At 45.0% G+C, this 19605-nt stretch overlaps 1 protein-coding gene and 1 long non-coding RNA gene across 4 annotated transcripts in view; one reads left to right on the top strand and one right to left on the bottom strand.

Annotated features, from left to right (window-relative positions):
* LOC147033632 (uncharacterized) overlaps positions 1–19605 on the top strand; it is a 73562-nt gene that overhangs the window by 35078 nt on the left and 18879 nt on the right. The window lies entirely within an intron of this gene.
* The window catches only part of LOC147033633 (NACHT, LRR and PYD domains-containing protein 12-like), a 60687-nt gene that overhangs the window by 23675 nt on the left and 17407 nt on the right, over positions 1–19605 (bottom strand). For all 3 annotated transcript variants that reach the window (XM_085871689.1, XM_085871687.1, XM_085871686.1), the window contains exons 7-11: positions 18140–18226; positions 7188–7268; positions 6769–6852; positions 4297–4377; positions 646–729 (exon numbers count right to left, since the gene is read on the bottom strand). In XM_085871689.1, coding sequence (XP_085727815.1) covers positions 646–729; positions 4297–4377; positions 6769–6852; positions 7188–7268; positions 18140–18226 — 417 coding nt within the window. The remainder of the gene's footprint in view (positions 1–645; positions 730–4296; positions 4378–6768; positions 6853–7187; positions 7269–18139; positions 18227–19605) is intronic.

Raw genomic sequence — 19605 nt, 5'->3', positions numbered from 1 at the left:
GGTTCAAATGGTTAAGAACAACCAAAAAAACTCCCACCCTGTCCACCATATATCTGCTCACCTCTGTCCTCTCTGCAGGCGCACCATCAGCACCCCATGGTGTGATCACCACAGTTCGACACCATTAGTCCAACATTTGTGTTCAAAGGGATCATTAGGTGTTTGAACACAAACTGCTCCACAAACATGAGATTGAGGGTACTGGTGCACCATGATGGATGCTTCTTCATCAACATTGCAGCTTCACTTTTCACGTTAACACTCATCTCCCATCATCTCCAAAAAATAACGATCCCCGGATCTGAGTTGAGATTCTTCGCTCCTTTTCACGTGTGCCAAACGTTCACCACAAGAGAATGAAATACAACAGATGTTGAGAAGGATTTACATAAAGTCGTTTAATTATCCTTCAAATATAGTAGTTTATCATTCATTGTTCCTCATTCTCTATTCATTCACCCCAATGATCCCCTGCACAGAGCTGGCTGTGCCTTCCATTCCCATATCTGAGTGCAAGCAAATGACAAAGTTCGACAAAAGTTTGATAATGGAGATCAAGGTTCTACAGGAAAATCTCAGGTACACACCCACGGATTATGACGTCAATATGTTTTATTTCCCAAAACAAATCCCGTTCTCACTCACCAAAGGGTTCGTAATGTTGTTTGGGATTTCAGACCTTCCATCAATCCCTCCAGACCCTCATCACCGATGGGATTCCCACTCAATCTGATGGTGCAGGAGGGAAAGAGAAAAACTTTGAGGTTATCATTCTATTAACAACATGGAGAACCTTTGGAATACTTTCACCATTTCATCAGTTATGTTTTTTAAATGACATCAAGACCATATAATTATGGAATTATATATCAGTCCCTCTCCATAAACAATATCACGATGACAAAATATCATGAGATGGCAATCTATGATGTAAAAAGTCATGGGACTTGTCATATATTTGACTATTTTTGCAATTACAGTATCAATCGTAATCCTTTTAGGATTCAAATAATAATAAAAATATGGGAAATATCGAGTGTGTGTGTGTGTGTGTGTGTGTGTGTGTGTGTGTGTGTGTGTGTGTGTGTGTGTGTGTGTGTGTGTGTGTGTGTGTGTGTGTGTGTGTGTGTGTGTGTGTGTGTGTGTGTGTGTGTGTGTGTGTGTGTGTGTGTGTGTGTGTCAAGTGGCAGCTCTGCCCGACTGCCAAGTCTTTTCCCGATCTCAAGAACTTTCGAAATGACGTATTTCCATCCATGCTATGCAATCACGCATTCGCAGCAACACAAATAGTTGATGGTAGGGCAATCACCAGCACGTTACGGTGGGGCAAACAAGCAGTACAGGGCCCTGGGACCTCTGAAGATCTGATCAGAAGGATTCTCAACGACTTGCTGATTGGCTGTTCGTGTTGCCTGATTATGTCTCCCGAAGGTCGTATTCCTTCTGCGGAAACTGTCTGGGACTTTGTGAGCAGGTATGTTCTCATCAGCCTTTGGGGGAAGCTGTGCGATGTCTCGGGACTTCTTCATGGCAGTTCATTGAAGGGGGTTTCAGATGTTGGTTTGTCGGCTGTTCGTGTCGCCTGAGAGCTATTATCAGTTAGTCATTTTGAAATTTCCCTGAGCTCGATTCTTTAGTTTGCTCAAAAGTGTTTAAAATGACGAAAGAAGGAATCACCCCCATGCAATGGCTGGCTTATTTTGGCTGGCCTTGTGTTGGGGACAGGGGTTTTCCCAAATACGCGTGTGCAGCGCATTGCACAAAGACTTTTCGAAACGACATTCATGAGGTCATGTTTGAAAGGGTCATATTGGGTTGTGCTATGACTAGGTGGAAGGAGGGATGGCAGGGGGTGGGATGGGAGCATGGTGGTGGGAGGATGGTGGAGTGGCCGCTGTGTGACCTGAATCTCTACCGGAGGTTTTCACTCTAATTAAGTGGAGTGGCTGTTTTAGTTTACACCATGTTTTGTTGCCTGTTGATGTAAATGTCTTTATGCACCTCGTATATGTAAGTATATTCGTTTTCCTTTGTTTCAGATCGTTCATCACCACGTCTGTTGAGGTTACAACAACAACAAATGTTCCCCTTGACCCTATCGCTCTCATGTGAAATGTGATCATTGCAAAAAACGAAATGGGCTCTGACACACACACACACACACACACACACACACACACACACACACACACACACACACACACACACACACACACACACACACACACACACACACTAAGCTTGGGGGAAGTGACAACACTTCCCAGAGTACATCTGCGTGCTCGTGAAGTGTACATTCCGGCAAATCTTTAGCTGCCCCCCCAAAAAAACAAATTGCTCGTATGCCCATGGTAAAGAGTGAATCAAGTTCGTTGTGAGAGCTGATGGTTTTAACCTCCGTGGAAGACCTTGAACAAGAGACATTCAAGCAGTCTTTCTTTGCATATGTAACACCAGGCATCTTGATCTTCCAGGCGTCTTGATCGACTAAGCAACTCAATCTGCCGAGCGCTTCGACTCTCGATACGTCTCCTTTGCTGGGACTTTTGATTTGCCTCACTCCGGACCATCACGCTCTCCTTACCACAAGTCCTTTGGCCAAGCCTGCACTCACGTCTGCCTGGTCAGACCGTGAAAACCACCAAAGCGAAGCTTGCATGCTGCACAAGTCTGCACATGGTACGAGTTTGCACGCGTTTGTGTTTGGTGGAGAGGAACCGTACCCATGCTCTGCTCTGCACTCAATCTACTCCTTTCTTCCTCTCTACATTTCCCCGGGTTGTGATTCCGATTGGCGCCGTGTCTCGTGTGGAGATAATCAAATCGAGATTGTAGAAGGGGCTCATAAGTGTCAAGGGAATAAGGTCTGCTCTGTGTCTCTGTCATATTTGCTGTACATACATGCCATACAAATTTCCCTCATTGTATACATGTCATACCCTCACAAACGCCCCGAACACAGTCAACCCCCGCTTCATCGCGGTTCACCTATCGCGCCCCCGGTTTATCGTGGGTTTTCCCTTGGAACCTAACTATTTTTTTCTGCGGATTCCCCCGGTACATCGCGGTAATAATATATAAAATATAAATTATTTAAGCAATAAATTATAACGCGTAGTGCTCGACCAGTCATACAACGCACGATACAAAGTTTCGCTTGTGAACTTCGAATATTTTCTACGTTTTTTCTCCAAGCCCCACGATGCCGCCCAAACGCCCTGCACCTTCCAAGGCTTCTGGCAAGGAACCGAAGCGCCAGAGGAAGGTCCTGGGACACTCCAGGAGAAGGTTAAGGTAAAGGTGCTCGATATATGCTTCGGGAAGGAAAAAGGTTTGCCGCCGTTGGACGAGCACTGCTCACACCCAGCACCTCAAAACCGACCAGACCAGACGAGTCGATCTCCAGCACCTCAAACCCAATCACTGCCAAACCAACCAGACCAGACTAGTCGACCTCCGGCACCTCAAACCCAATCACTGCCAAACCGACCAGACCAGACCAGACTAGTCGACCTCAGGCACCTCAAACCCAATCACTCCCAAACCGACCAGACCAGACGAGTCGATTTTTTGGGGGAGGCGTCCATTCATCGCGGATTTTCACTTAGCGCGGGGAGGTTTGGAACGTAACCCCCACGAGAAACGGGGGATTACAGTATGTACTTTGCCATCCTTTGTTAATAAAACCATTACTGTATATACGTGCCACACATTCCCCCCTCCCCCCCACTGTTCCTCCGATATAAATAAACCCGTACATGTTTTCTTCCAACTTGCTTGTTTTTGTCCTTTCCGCCATTGGTCTCACATCGTGCGTAAGTTTAGTTTGAGTTTTGCCCCACTGATTGACTCGGTGATTAGCCAGTGTGCGCCCTCGGTTCTGCTCAGCCAGGCTTAATAAATATATGGGTGCGTACTGAGGGAACGAACCTTAATTAGCCGGGCCAATCCAACAGACAGGTAAACTTTTAATAAGACACCCTGCCAGGGCTGGCCGTCGTAATCGATGTTCGTAGTTGCTTCAGACCTGTCAGGTCGTGGACTTATCTGCGGCATTGCGGCCTGCAGGGCTGGAGGTCAGGAAAAGCCAGAGAGGTTCCCCCTCGTGGCGAACCCCGAACCCCACGTTAGTAATAATATTATTATATGAATACAGGAAGTGTTGGATTTGTTTCCATGAAATCTCTCAATAATTGTATTACATTGGAGTTTATTTATAAACCCTGCGAAGGAAATTCACAAATCCGTGTCCAGTGAAAGAGAAGACAAAAACCTTAACACCAGCACAGGACTTACTGAAGATTCTCCAATTTGATGATGTTCTTCAGGTCCTTCAAGACAGGCCCAGACTTGGTGCTCAGGTTGCATCCCTCTAATCTGCAAAGAGATAAAAAGTCCAAGTAGTGAAACAAAGACCAATGGTGGAATGATGTGGATAAACGAGTTATATTAGAAGGTTCTTTGTTCCAGGTTCGGAGATAATAAAATTAAGAGGTTGAAGGTCACACCACCGATTATAATTAATCGAACAACGAAGAGGTCATGGTGACATCAACATGGGGAGGGGGAAGAGGCAGTTGGGTGTTTGGGGATGAATGGGGAGGGGGTATGTGGGTGTGGAGGTGGGGGAGGGGTTGGTGGTATCAGATTTTATTTTAAAATGGTTAAAGTTTGTTCCAAAACATTCCAAGCAAGTTTAGTTATAGACATTAACCCAAATGAAAGTATACAAATTATAGAGAAAAAATAAATTTCCTTACATTTGTCGTTAACCGTGATAGATTAGGATTAAGGGGAAGCAGAATACAGGTAAGGAGTTCCAAAGTGGATGAGGAAAGAAACTAGAAGAGTACCAAACATGAAGAACAATGAAAAACATGCTCAGGTGGAACAAAATGTGAGAGACCCTCAGAACACAGTACACAAAAACATTGTTCCATGGTAGTGGGGGGGGGGGGTCCATAGGAAGGTTAACAAGAGTATTGACCATGTGATTTTGTAGCTTAGATTTCCTCTTGTAACAGGATATTTGTCAGAAGTAAGTTCTCTTATAAAACATACATTGAGGGAGTGAAAGTCCCATTAAGAGAGCAGTATAGAGTAAAATTGTATCATGTAAAACCCCCTGTTTTCAGGTGAGGCCAGGTGAGGATTTATGGGCACAAAGACACCGGAAAGCAGATCACACTGAAAAAGCGACGTTACAAACTATTTGCTCAGTGCACCACAAGCCACGGTGGCGAAGTCAGGTGTAGAGCCCTGGAGAGGAGCATAAGACTTTTTATTGGGGCTGCCCCATAGGGCAGGATGGCAGGAAGATGCCGCCTCCTACACCAGTGGGTGGCCATTCATGGAGCTCGCCACCATTGAAGGTGGCCGCAGAGTTTACAAGGGTGAGTGAAAAAAAGAACAAATGAGTGGAGGAGAGTAGTGAGACTGCATTCTGGGAGTTTATCAAGAATGGGTGAATGGCAGACCATATGCACCCTTTAGAAACCTTGGAGGGACAGAGCCAAGAGAGCAGAAGATGCCACACCAAAACAGAGAGGCAGTCGAATACAGAGTGGCCACCAACCTGTCTGTGATGTGAAGGTAACACAGAGACACTCGGCTTCATCGCGGGACATCCCAATGATATTAAGGGCCTTACTTTCCATGACATCGAGGGAAAGGTGTAAGGCAGCAGCTCCAGCCAAAAGAGGATAAGGGTCCTCCAACAAACTGCAAACGAAGGCCTTGTAGGTTGTCAAAAGTTCAAATTGGCCAAGGAAAGACCTTGCACGACAGATGATGCCTCAACGGCAGTTGATTTTGGTGGCCATCTTGGAATCCTGGTCTGCCCAAGAAATATCATGGCTGATGGTGAGGCCCAAATCTTTGAGTGACTTAACATCTTCAAGTGATTTGTTTAGGAAGTAAATCGGAGGGTTTTCCAGGTCGTCCATTTGGAGAGACAGGGTGAGTGTGTGGGATTTGTCGCGGTTGAAAGATATATTCCAAATGGTGGACCAGCTTCTGATTCTATCAAGGTCGGCAGAGAGAGAGAGAGAGAGAGAGAGAGAGAGAGAGAGAGAGAGAGAGAGAGAGAGAGAGAGAGAGAGAGAGAGAGAGAGAGAGAGAGAAGAGGCTGCTGCCAGCTGCCTGTCTGAAGATGAGGGATGTCAAAGCAGAGGGTGAAGTCATCAGGAAATAGATAAAGAGGATTTTCCAGAGTCAGAGAGATCAGTGATGAAGATTAGGCATAAGAAGGGGCCTAGAAAATTGCCTTGTGGTCCTCCAGCCTTGACAGGAAGTGAAGATGAGAGGATCACGCTAAGAACTACACTTCAATCCAACATTGGTGTTCAAATGGTGTCATCAATCATTAGAGTTTTGAACCCAAACTGATCCATAAAAGTTAGACTGAGGGGGATTCTTCATCGTCACCATTGCAGCTTCACTCTTCACTTTGACACTCATTTACCATGGTCTACAAACATATCGATCACCAGATCTGAATGTATATTCTTCATTCCTTTGCACATTTACTTACCTTCGCTCCAAGAGAATGAAACAATGAATGTTCACAATGATTTTTGTGAGAACGTTTATCCTTCATATAAAGTAGTTTATCATTCATTGTACCTCATTCTCCCTTCATTCAGCCCAAAGTTCAACAAAAAGTTCATAATGAAGGTCAAGGTTCACCTGGAGAATGGCAGATTCACCTTTTCGACTTTTGACATCAGTATGTTTTTAATTCCCAAAACAAATCCCCTTTCCATTCACCTGAGGACTCGTAACTTTGTTTGGGATTTCAGACCTTCCATCAAACCCTCCAGTCCCTCATCACCAATGGGATTCAAACTCAAACTGATGGTAAAGGAGGGAAAGGCAAAAAAAAAAACCTTGGCATTATAATCCTATGAACAATATGGAACACTTTTTTTTAATACTTTAAATATTTCAATAATTATGTTTGTAAATCTCATCAACATCAAATAATTATGGAATTTCTAAGTTAGAACCCAGTCCCTCGAAAATAAACAATGATATTATGAAAACAGAAGTGTTGGATTTATTTCCATGAAATCGCTTAATGATTGTACTTAAAATGGAGATGATTTATAAACACTGTTATGGTGATTCACAAATCTGTGTCCCATGAAAGAGAAGAAAAAAAATCTCAATAACAGTTAAGAACTCACTTAAGAACCTCCAAGTTGATGATGTTCTTCAGGTCCCTCAGGATAGTCCCAGACTTGGTGCTCAGGTTGCAGGATCTCAACCTGTGTAGAGATAAAACCTCCAAGGAGTGAAACAAAGAGCCATCAGTAGAAGGTTGTAGATTAACTAGTTTTGTTAGAAGGTTCTTTATTTCAGGTTAAGGTATCTATACAAAAAATGTGTGTGTGTGTGTGCGTGCATGCATTAATGTGTCTCCTCCATAACTCCAAAACTATAAAACCTAGCAGCCTGAAACTTTGCATGCATCCTAAGAAAACTCCAAGGAAGTGCAAGAGTTAAAATTGGGTGTTTGGGTTAAGACACTCCTTTTGAAGATAATTAACGACATTATTTAATTATATCCTTCATCAGGTGCATCCTCGGCCACCTTGCTCTCTGGAGTCTTTCGGTGTATCCTGGGTTACCTCGCTCGGGTCTGAATCCGCCATACCATGTTTTTTGGCCTGCTCAACCATGCTTTGACTTGGAACAGGCCGCAACGATTTCTTAACTATAAAGTTTTTTTTCCCCACTTTCCTCACCCATTATAGAATTCCTGATCATCAGAGCTACAAATCGCTGGCAAATTGCGATGCTCATAAACGCCTGGAGACGCCAGCATTCGTGGCATTATTTCATTTCCGCGCATGCGATAACCTCGAGAATCTCTTAAACTAAGAAGAATTGCAAAACTTAAGCTCCAGATTTGAACTCAGCAGAAATTCTGTTGAAAAAGTGTTCCTTTGTCCAATTCGGACATTGATTGGGCATTTCCAGGTGCGCAGTTTTATCGACAGCAATTGGTAATCGCTTCCAAGCTAGGCGTTCCATTGGAATGCTTGCTTGAGTGCTTAAGCCACTTACCAAGCACCCTTTATTCGATGGTGTTACAGTTCCTGTCTCGATCGGGATGTACTGTCCACAGTTACTACAAGGTAGAGGTACTTATACATTGCACACAGATGTGGTACATGTGGGTAGATTTGGATCTGTGCGGACTCTCCACGGGTGTGTGGACATGCCATGCCTGTTACGGGTGCCGTGGTGGCAAAGATTCATCCCGTATCTTATGGAGGTTCTATTAGGTTTTCTTTTGTCCTCGTGACTGTTTCGAAAGCATTTGGTTATCAGATTTGCTTTACAAAGGTTATATGTTTCTCTTTGTGAGTTTCAAAGGAAAATATATTTGAGAACATCCGATTTCCGAGCCATTTGCCATATTAACGTTTTCCAAATTACCGAGCCAATTTTCTTTCCATCCATCACACGGAGCTGCTTATAAAGATTAATGTTTGTGAACATCTCCCTGAAACGTATTTATGAATGAAATGTTGTTTTTCAGTGAAAGGTACTCAAGGTTCTTGGGTTGTATAAAGTAAATACTGTCGTCAGTAATCACACTGATTCCAACATGCTGATTCCCGAAAAATTGCTGATATCGGCTAAGCACGTGTGTGCGTGCGTGGTTCATAAAGCATAAAATATTCTCCCCTACTCCCAACCGTCTGTCTGTCTGTCTGTCTGTCTGTCTGTCTGTCTGTCTGTCTGTCTCTCTCTCTCTGTGTCTCTCTCTGTGTCTCTCTCTGTGTCTCTCTCTGTGTCTCTCTCTGTGTCTCTCTCTGTGTCTCTCTCTCTGTCTCTCTCTCTGTCTCTCTCTCTGTCTCTCTCTCTGTCTCTCTCTCTGTCTCTCTCTCTGTCTCTCTCTCTGTCTCTCTCTCTGTCTCTCTCTCTGTCTCTCTCTCTGTCTCTCTCTCTGTCTCTCTCTCTGTCTCTCTCTCTGTCTCTCTCTCTGTCTCTCTCTCTGTCTCTCTCTCTGTCTCTCTCTCTGTCTCTCTCTCTGTCTCTCTCTCTCTCTCTCTCTCTCTCTCTCTCTCTCTCTCTCTCTATATCTCTCTCTCTCTCTCTCTCTCTCTCTCTCTGTCTGTCTGTCTCTCTCTCCCCTTGTCCCATCCTTGCTCTACCCCCTCCCAATACTGTGCATCACCCTCCTCCCACACCTCTCTCACTCTCCCTCCACCCTCCACCACCCCCCCCCTTTTCTCTCTCTCTCTCTCTCTCTTTTTCTCTCTTTCTCTCTCTCTCTCTCTCTCTCTCTCTCTCTCTCTCTCTCTCTCTCTCTCTCTCTCTCTCTCTCTCTGTCTCTCTCTCTCTGTCTCTCTCTCTCTCTGTCTCTCTCTCTCTCTGTCTCTCTCTCTCTGTCTCTCTCTCTCTCTGTCTCTCTCTCTCTGTCTCTCTCTCTCTCTGTCTCTCTCTCTCTCTCTGTCTCTCTCTCTCTCTGTCTCTCTCTCTCTCTGTCTCTCTCTCTCTCTCTGTCTCTCTCTCTCTCTGTCTCTCTCTCTCTCTGTCTCTCTCTCTCTCTCTCTGTCTCTCTCTCTCTGTCTCTCTCTCTCTCTCTCTCTCTCTCTCTCTCTCTCTCTCTCTCTCTCTCTCTCTCTCTCTCTCTCTCTCTCTCTCTCTCTCTCTCTCTCTCTCTCTGGACATATCCAAACGGTGGTTATGTCTTAATGGTGGTTATCTCCATACATGTCTGGACAGTGGTGATGTCTGGGCGGGGTTTTTCTCCAGACCTATCCTGATGGTATTTATCTCCGGACGTGTCTGGACGGGAGTTTGTCTCCAGATGTGTCCGAGCAGTGTTTGTCTCCAGACTGTTTTGCTTCGGACACGTCCAGGCAGCGTTTGTCTTGGGAGAGATCAGCTGAGGACGCGTCCAGGTGGTGTTCATCTCCGAATATGTCTTGATGGTGTTTATGTCCAGAAGGGAGTTTGTCTCTGGACGTGTCCGGGTGGTGTTTGTCTCCGGACACATCTGGGCGGTGTTTATCTCCGGATATGCCCAAGCGGTGTTTGTCTCTGGGTGGTATCTGTAGTTTGACCAGTAGAAAATGGATTTCAGACATTGTTTTGTTTCTATCTTTACTGTTATTCTATGCAGAAGCATTTTGATGAGGGTACGAATTGTAATTAATGCTCCACCACATGTCTGTCTTCCCTTCCTCTCACCTATCGCTGCCTTCCCTCCTCTCACCCTTCTTCACACTCCCTACCTCCTCACTCCCCCACTGCTCATCACTCCCCCACCACTCCTCACTCTCCCTCCCCCCTCACTCCCCACCCCTCCTCACTCCCCATCCCGCCTCACTCCCTCTCCCTCCTCTCTCTTTCCCACCCTACCTCCTCACTCTCCCCCTCCCTCTCTCCCCCACCCCTCCCTCTCTCCCCCACCCCTCTCTCTCTCCCCCTCTTTTTTCACCGCTCTCAGTATTCCTGTCCAGGAAGTGACGGGTGTTTTTTGCCAGTAATAAATGTGAGTGTATGTCAGTCAGTCATGGTGTGTGTTGTGTCTCCTCCATAAGTCCAAAGCCATGAAACCTTGCAGCCTGAAACTTTGCATGCCTCTAAAGGGAACTTCAAGGGAGTGCATGAGTGAAAATGTGTGTTTGGGTTAATTAAAACATCCCTTTTGAAGATAATTAATGGCCATATTTAATTATATCCTTCATCAGGCGCATCCTCGGACACCTCGCTCTAACTTGATGGGACCTGTAGGTGCACGCTTCCTCAGTCACCTTCCTTTCCCTCGCTTGGGTCTTAATTTGCCATTTTGTTCAGCCTGCTCAACAATGTTTTGAGTTGGAACAGGCTGCAATGATTTATGAACGATAAAGTACTCAAAATGTTTTTTTGTGATTATGTATGTATGTGTGTGTGTGTGTGTGTGTGTGTGTGTATGTGTGTGTGTGTGTGTGTATGTATGTATATATGTAGGTATGTAGGTACTGCACATATATCCAATCATCACCCATTGATTTAACAACTAACCTGATGTCACCTACAATTGTAACCTGAAATAATTAACCCAAAGTATCCAGAGGACAAAAAGACCCCTGCCCCCCCCCCACACCAGAGGACCTGAAAGACCAAAATGACCCAGAGGACCAAACTACCCTGATGACCTGAAAGACCATGAGGACCTAAAAAATCCGAGGACCCGAAAGACCCAAAATATCCCAAAAGACCGAAATACCCAAAGGAACCAGAGGACCCAAAAAACGCCAAAGATCCAAAAGACCCCGAGGACCCAAATGCCCTCGAGAACCCAAATGACCCCAAGGACCGAAAAGACCACGAGGACCCAAAATACCTAGAGAATCCAAAATATCCCATGGGACTATCTGGGAGTCCTGGAAATTCTGCATAATGTAAAATGTGACTCGAGGTACCTAACCTCCACCCCCCCCCCACAACTCCCCCCCCAAACACACACACATACACACAATCCCAAGTCCTCAACCCCCCTCCCAACTCTGTTCTCTCTCTGCCCCCCCCAATAAAAACAAGAAACACCACAATCAATAAAACCCTCCCCCTTTCTTGAAATCCTCAAACCCCCTCCCAACCCAATGTCTTCAACTCCCTTCCCCATCAAAAGCCTCAAACCCCTCAATCCCAACTGTCTCCTCACTGCCGGCCCTCCCACAAGCCAACTCTGTCATCCCCTCCCTCTTTCTTCTTCTTCAAGTCCTAAACTGCCCCACACCCCAAGTATTCAACCCCAATTCCAACCCCCAAGTCCTCAATCCCCCCCCTTCCCAACGTCTCAATCTCCCTCTTCCAACTCCACGCACCCTCACTCCCAACTCTGTCCCCCCCCTCCCCATTTCTTCCTGTTCTTTATGTTACACAAATAAACACAGGGAATTTTTCGACATTTGTGGGCCGGTTACATTCAGACTAGTTACGTCGGATCAGCATTACCCCAATTCGTGTGTTGGGTGTTTTATCTCTGCAGGTGGTCTTAGGGGGGGGGGTATGAGGAGACACAAATTATCTCTGTAATTGTGTAGAGTGTAGCGCCGCTTCCAGGAAGGGGAGGGTATTACAGGTCTCCACCATTGACAGCACAGTATTCCTGTCCCCACGTTTTCCAGTGCAGTGAGGTGTTTTGAATTGTAAGCAGGAGGTTATATTTCAAAACCTAGATTATGACCCCCAAATAAAAGACCGCAAAAACCCAAAATACCCTGAGGACCCAAAAGACCCTGAAGACCCCAAAGAACCAAAAGTCCCCAAGGTCCCAAAAACCCTGAAGACCAAAGCGACTAATAAGACCCAAATGTCCCCAGTGACAGAAAATACCCGAAAGACCCAAAAGTCTCTGAGGACCCAAAAGTATTGTGGGTATTGTGCTATCGTAATGTGGTTTCAATCTTCATTGTTTTTCTTCTTTATTCTTCTTCTTAATCCATCACAATCCCACAACAAAAGTAAAATGTCACAAGTCTGAAGATGACAATGGTTCACGAGAGCGGTATTTGACGATGTAGATTGTTTCAGAAGTCAAGGATGAGACAATGTGATAATGTTTGATCAAGTTATAAAAATGATCAACATGATGTGGTACGAGTGACAGGTTATTAGCTGCAAAATGTCGAAAACCCGGTTTCGTTCAACAACTTTCAAAATTTGACCTTTGCATAACCTTTAAAGGTCACAAAACAATGTTGTGGACATTAAAATAAGGAAACAGGATACGTGATATAGCTTATTGGAGTTAGTTCGTCGAAGAAGGTCGAAAACCCGGTTCGATTCCCACAACTTTGAAAATTTGACCTTTGTGAATTTTAAAGGTCAAAGGTCAAGGATTATGACCTTTGGTGCAAAACTTCCTCTGGAACATTCCAGGAACAATATAACGTCATATAGGCTATATGGCATTTCGCACTCATCGGATTATCCATACTTTGATGAAATCAGCGTAAAAACAAACTTGAAGGGGGCGCCACGGGCAAGGTGTTCGAGATAGAGCAAAATGGTTTCAAGACTTTTGGTAGGGAATGACCTCAAGATTATGCATAAAAATATTGTCATCCTAGCTCTCAAAGTTTGGGCTGTCGTATGATTTTTATGTCAAAATTCGCAATTTTCTAAGTTCGTGACCTTGTGACCTTGACCTTGGGACGAAAATGAAAAGTCGAGCTCCGTGGGGCTATGCAGGTGCCATTGGGCTAACCAAATACCGAAACCCCGGCCAGATTCAACAAACCCCCGAGGAGAAGATGCAAATTGAAATCGGCTACCCCCTAAAAACACGTTTTTTGAGCGTGGCTCCGCTCATAATGGGCACACCATGCCCATTCTCAGGAAAACACAACTAGATCATGATATAAACCTCCGACCGAAATTTTATCAGGATCGGATCAAAACCCACGGAGCTGTGCTCGGGACAGACAGACAGACAGACAACAATAACGAATATAGTGGTCACTTTGTGACTCGTGAACCAAAAAGATGTTGTGATGGTAATCAATAAGAGAATGGTAGTGTCTCATTGTGGAATCGAAATGTGGTGTCATTCCTACTATTGTTTGGATGTTTGTTTGAGATTTCATCCATGTTTTTACATTTTTTTTTAACGTTAATTTTTCTTGTACATATATATATATATATATATATATATATATATATATATATATATATATATATATATATATATATATATATATATATATATATTGGACGATTATAGAATATACCATTAATGCATTTCCCTTTACAGAACCTCGACACTTTTAACCTTGAGCTCCTTGGACTTTCGGCTCCCCCACCCTGGACTCCCTGGAAAAAAATTCCAGCCGTTCGGGTATATATTATAGAGGTTTGAATAGTGACTGCAAAACCAGCTGCTTGGGTAAATGGAGGTTTCAATCGTGGCCGGTAAACCGGCCGCGCGGGTGTCTGGAGGTTTGAATTGCGGCTGGTAAACTAGTCGCTCGGGTATATAGAGGATTGAATAGCGGCTGGTAAACCAGTCGCTCGGGTATATGGAGGTTTGCATAGTGGTTGGTAAACTGGTTGCTCGGGTATATGGAGGTTTGAATAGCGGTTGGTAAACTGGTCACTCGGGTATCTGGAGGTTTGAATAGCGGTTGGTACTCTAGAGGTTTGAATAGCGGCTGGTAAACCGGCAGCTCGGGTACATGGAGGTTTGAATAGCGGTTGGTAAACTGGTCGCTCAGGTAAATGGAGGTTTGAATAGCGGCTGGTAAACTAGTCGCTCGGGTATATAGAGGATTGAATAGCGGCTGGTAAACCAGTCGCTCGGGTATATGGAGGTTTGCATAGTGGTTGGTAAACTGGTTGCTCGGGTATATGGAGGTTTGAATAGCGGTTGGTAAACTGGTCACTCGGGTATCTGGAGGTTTGAATAGCGGTTGGTACTCTAGAGGTTTGAATAGCGGCTGGTAAACCGGCAGCTCGGGTACATGGAGGTTTGAATAGCGGTTGGTAAACTGGTCGCTCAGGTATATGGAGGTTTGAATAGCGGCTGGTAAACTAGTCGCTCAGGTAAATGGAGGTTTGAATAGCAGCTGGTAAACTAGTCGCTCGGGCATATGGAGGTTTGCATAGCAGCTGGTAAACTAGTCGCTCGGGCAAATGGAGGTTTGCATAGCAGCTGGTAAACTAGTCGCTCAAGCAAATGGAGGTTTGAATAGCAGCTGGTAAACAAGTCGCTCGGGTAAATGGAGGTTTGAATAGCAGCTGGTAAACTGGTCGCTCGGTTAAATGAAGGTTTGAATAGCAGCTGGTAAACTAGTCGCTCGGGCAAATGGAGGTTTCAATAGCAGCTGGTAAACTGGTCGCTCGGGTATATGGAGGTTTGAATAGCAGCTGGTAAACTGGTCACTCTGGTAAATTGAGGTTTCAATAGCAGCTGGTAAACTAGTCGCTCGGGTATATGGAGGTTTGAATAGTAGCTGGTAAACTGGTCGCTCGGTTAAATGAAGGTTTGAATAGCAGCTGGTAAACTAGTCGCTCGGGCAAATGGAGGTTTGAATAGCAGCTGGTAAACTGGTCGCTCGGGTATATGGAGGTTTGAATAGCAGCTGGTAAACTGGTCACTCTGGTAAATTGAGGTTTCAATAGCAGCTGGTAAACTAGTCGCTCGGGTATATGGAGGTTTCAATAGTAGCTGGTAAACTAGTCGCTTGGGTATATGGAGGTTTGAATAGTAGCTGGTAAACTAGTCGCTTGGGTAAATGGAGGTTTCAATAGCAGCTGGTAAACTAGTCGCTCGGGTATATGGAGGTTTGAATAGTATCTGGTAAACTGGTCGCTCGGGTAAATGGAGGTTTGAATAGTGGCTGGTAAACTGGTCGCTCGGGTATATGGAGGTTTGCATAGTGGTTGGTAAACTGGTTGCTCGGGTATATGGAGGTTTGAATAGCGGTTGGTACTCTAGAGGTTTGAATAGCGGCTGGTAAACCGGCAGCTCGGGTACATGGAGGTTTGAATAGCGGTTGGTAAACTGGTCGCTCAGGTATATGGAGGTTTGAATAGCGGCTGGTAAACTAGTCGCTCGGGTAAATGGAGGTTTGAATAGCAGCTGGTAAACTGGTCGCTCGGTTAAATGAAGGTTTGAATAGCAGCTGGTAAACTAGTCGCTCGGGCAAATGGAGGTTTCAATAGCAGCTGGTAAACTGGTCGCTCGGGTATATGGAGGTTTGAATAGTAGCTGGTAAACTGGTCGCTCGGTTAAATGAAGGTTTGAATAGCAGCTGGTAAACTAGTCGCTCGGGCAAATGGAGGTTTGAATAGCAGCTGGTAAACTGGTCGCTCGGGTATATGGAGGTTTGAATAGCAGCTGGTAAACTGGTCACTCTGGTAAATTGAGGTTTCAATAGCAGCTGGTAAACTAGTCGCTCGGGTATATGGAGGTTTGAATAGTAGCTGGTAAACTAGTCGCTTGGGTATATGGAGGTTTGAATAGTAGCTGGTAAACTAGTCGCTTGGGTAAATGGAGGTTTCAATAGCAGCTGGTAAACTAGTCGCTCGGGTATATGGAGGTTTGAATAGTATCTGGTAAACTGGTCGCTCGGGTAAATGGAGGTTTGAATAGTGGCTGGTAAACTGGTCGCTCGGGTATATGGAGGTTTCAATAGCAGCTGGTAAACTAGTCGCTCGGGTAAATGGAGGTTTGAATAGTAGCTGGTAAACTAGTCGCTCGGGTAAATGGAGGTTTGAATAGCAGCTGGTAAACTAGTCGCTCGGGTAAATGGAGGTTTGAATAGCAGCTGGTAAACTGGTCGCTCGGTTAAATGAAGGTTTGAATAGCAGCTGGTAAACTAGTCGCTCGGGCATATGGAGGTTTGCATAGCAGCTGGTAAACTAGTCGCTCGGGCAAATGGAGGTTTGAATAGCAGCTGGTAAACTAGTCGCTCGGGCATATGGAGGTTTGCATAGCAGCTGGTAAACTAGTCGCTCGGGCAAATGGAGGTTTGAATAGCAGCTGGTAAACTAGTCGCTTGGGTAAATGGAGGTTTGAATAGCAGCTGGTAAACTAGTCGCTCGGGCAAATGGAGGTTTGAATCGCAGCTGGTAAACAAGTCGCTCGGGTAAATGGAGGTTTGAATAGCAGCTGGTAAACTGGTCGCTCGGGTAAATGGAGGTTTGAACAGCAGCTGGTAAACTAGTCGCTCGGTTAAATGAAGGTTTGAATAGCAGCTGGTAAACAAGTCGCTCGGGTAAATGGAGGTTTGAATCGCAGCTGGTAAACTAGTCGCTTGGGTAAATGGAGGTTTGAATCGCAGCTGGTAAACAAGTCGCTCGGGTAAATGGAGGTTTGAATAGCAGCTGGTAAACTGGTCGCTCGGGTAAATGGAGGTTTGAACAGCAGCTGGTAAACTGGTCGCTCGGTTAAATGAAGGTTTGAATAGCAGCTGGTAAACTAGTCGCTCGGGCAAATGGAGGTTTGAATAGCAGCTGGTAAACTGGTCGCTCGGGTATATGGAGGTTTGAATAGCAGCTGGTAAACTGGTCACTCTGGTAAATTGAGGTTTCAATAGCAGCTGGTAAACTAGTCGCTCGGGTATATGGAGGTTTGAATAGTAGCTGGTAAACTAGTCGCTTGGGTAAATGGAGGTTTGAATAGTAGCTGGTAAACTAGTCGCTCGGGTAAATGGAGGTTTGAATAGTGGCTGGTAAACTGGTCGCTCGGGTATATGGAGGTTTGAATAGTAGCTGGTAAACTAGTCGCTCGGGTAAATGGAGGTTTGAATAGCAGCTGGTAAACTGGTCGCTCGGGTAAATGGAGGTTTGAATAGTAGCTGGTAAACTAGTCGCTCGGGTAAATGGAGGTTTGAATAGCAGCTGGTAAACTGGTCGCTCGGGTAAATGGAGGTTTGAATAGTGGCTGGTAAACTAGTCGCTCGGGTAAATGGAGGTTTGAATAGCAGCTGGTAAACTAGTCGCTCGGGTAAATGGAGGTTTCAATAGCAGCTGGTAAACTAGTCGCTCGGGTAAATGGAGGTTTGAATAGTGGCTGGTAAACCGGCCATGAGGGTTCAAAGGATAAACATAAAAATAATTATTAAAATCAAATCATTAACTGGATCAGCACTCGGTAGAGCACATACCTCCACCAGGCTGACTAGTTTGTTTTGTATCCCACTGATAGGCCAGATCCCAATCCAGTTCTTCACGGAAATTGAATTAATTCATCCTTGACACACACCAAATCTTGCCACCGAGTTTCGGCCAAATGAGTAAGTCACTTTTTGAAATATCATGCGCCATTTCGTATTTTGCCCTGTCTCTCAATGGTGAAGAATCACTTTAAAAATTCTCATAGTCGGATCCAGATCGGGATCTTCACCAGAAATCTAATCAACTTGTTCTTGTTATACACCCAACCTGTCCACCAAGTTTCATCCGAATCCATCCATAACTTTATGAGACATCCTGTTCACAGACAGACAAACAGAGAGACAGACAGCGGTGAAAACATCACTTCCGTCCCCCTTCGGTGGCAGGAGTAATTAAAAATGTAAAACGTTTTTATTCAAACATCCCAATGATTCATACAAAGGTACTCAACTGAATAATCCATCCACAGGTACTCCTTGGAATGTTACATGCACAGGTAGTCACTCACCCGAGTTCTTTCAGTCGGCTCGGTTTGCTCAGCAGGGACTTCATCAGAATCTTCAAACCTTCATCACCAATGGACTGCCTACCAAACCTGTAGTACAAAGAAGAGGCAGAGAGTTAGCTGGGACTGTAGATTGGGACAAAAATAAAATATCTGCAAAAGGATTCTTCTTCTTCTTCTTCATCATCTTTTGTATGCAGCAAGTGGCTATGGGTATAAATATTTGCTGGGGGTGCAGGTGTGCCTCTCATGAAAATTCTTACAAAGGCTACACAGTTTCAAGGTGAGTGCATTACACATCCCATGAGGCTATCCTTCCAGGCCTACAATAAGCTTGAACAAAACATGAAGAAATTCTAATCAAGTCCTGGAATTCTCAGTTTATCTCCGACTCCAGAAAATCCCCTTTATCTCTACGCTGGTGCCTCCACCCTCTGCCGTGAGCGATGACATCTGTCATCTTTCAGACAGACAGGCAGCAGCCTCTTCCCTCTTTCAGACCTTACAAAATCACAAGCTGGTCAAACACTTGGAAAATATCCCTCAATCCTGACAAATCTATCTCGATCTCTCTCTGAAAGTACCATTTGGCAATGCCCCCCATGGCTATACCCCTCCTCAATCTACTTTCACAACAATCCACTTGAGGAAGTTCAGTCACTCAAACTCCTGGTTCTCACTCTCAGCCATGATCTCTCGAGTGCAAATCACATTTCAAAGTTGGCCTCCAAAGCCAGTCGCCGACCAAGAGTGGTTACCGCCCTCGTAAACTTCTTTAGCAACACCCTTTTGAGCTGTGCGTCCCGCTCGTTGGCAGTCTGCTTCTGTGGGCATGCCATCTTCTGTTCGCCGGGGGCTCTGCGGCCAATTTGGTTGCCATGGCCTGTGGTACACTGGCCAAGCAGTTCACGCTGTCTCATTTTAAAGTGCAATGTGCTTTCCATGTGCCTAAGGCCTCACCCAGCCTCGCCCAAAAACAGGAGGTTTCGCACAACAAACTCACTCTATACCGTCTTAAAGTTAACATTCATTGCCTCCTCCTCAGTACACTTTTACAAGATAACTTACTCTGATATTTACCCTATTACAAGAGTAATCTAAGCTAAGCAAGCACACAGTCCATGCTATTCTTGCCAAAATCTATGATGAACCCCTCCAACACCTCCCTCCTCTAGTTTCACAGAAGAAAATTATTCACAAAAGCACAATACTCAATGAACCATATTACGTGATCCATCAATCTGAACAAACTCCTGCACGCTCCTCTGGGGTACCATTATTTTACACTTCATTCCAGTTAACATCCCACATCTAAAAACATAACAATACAAACTCAACCTAACTCAGGATCCATTCTCCCTGCACTGTCATCTTGAAATCAACACCGTACACCAATTAATCACAACTTGCTCTCAACTCGCACAATACAGATACCTATTTAACATTTCATCTTTACTCGATCTCTGGGG

The sequence above is a fragment of the Eptatretus burgeri genome, chromosome 2, assembly GCF_056783735.1.
Source record: "Eptatretus burgeri isolate ZD-2024b chromosome 2, Ebu_testis_v1, whole genome shotgun sequence".
Classification (NCBI taxonomy): domain Eukaryota; kingdom Metazoa; phylum Chordata; class Myxini; order Myxiniformes; family Myxinidae; genus Eptatretus; species Eptatretus burgeri.
This window is presented reverse-complemented; position numbering and strand designations above follow the sequence as displayed.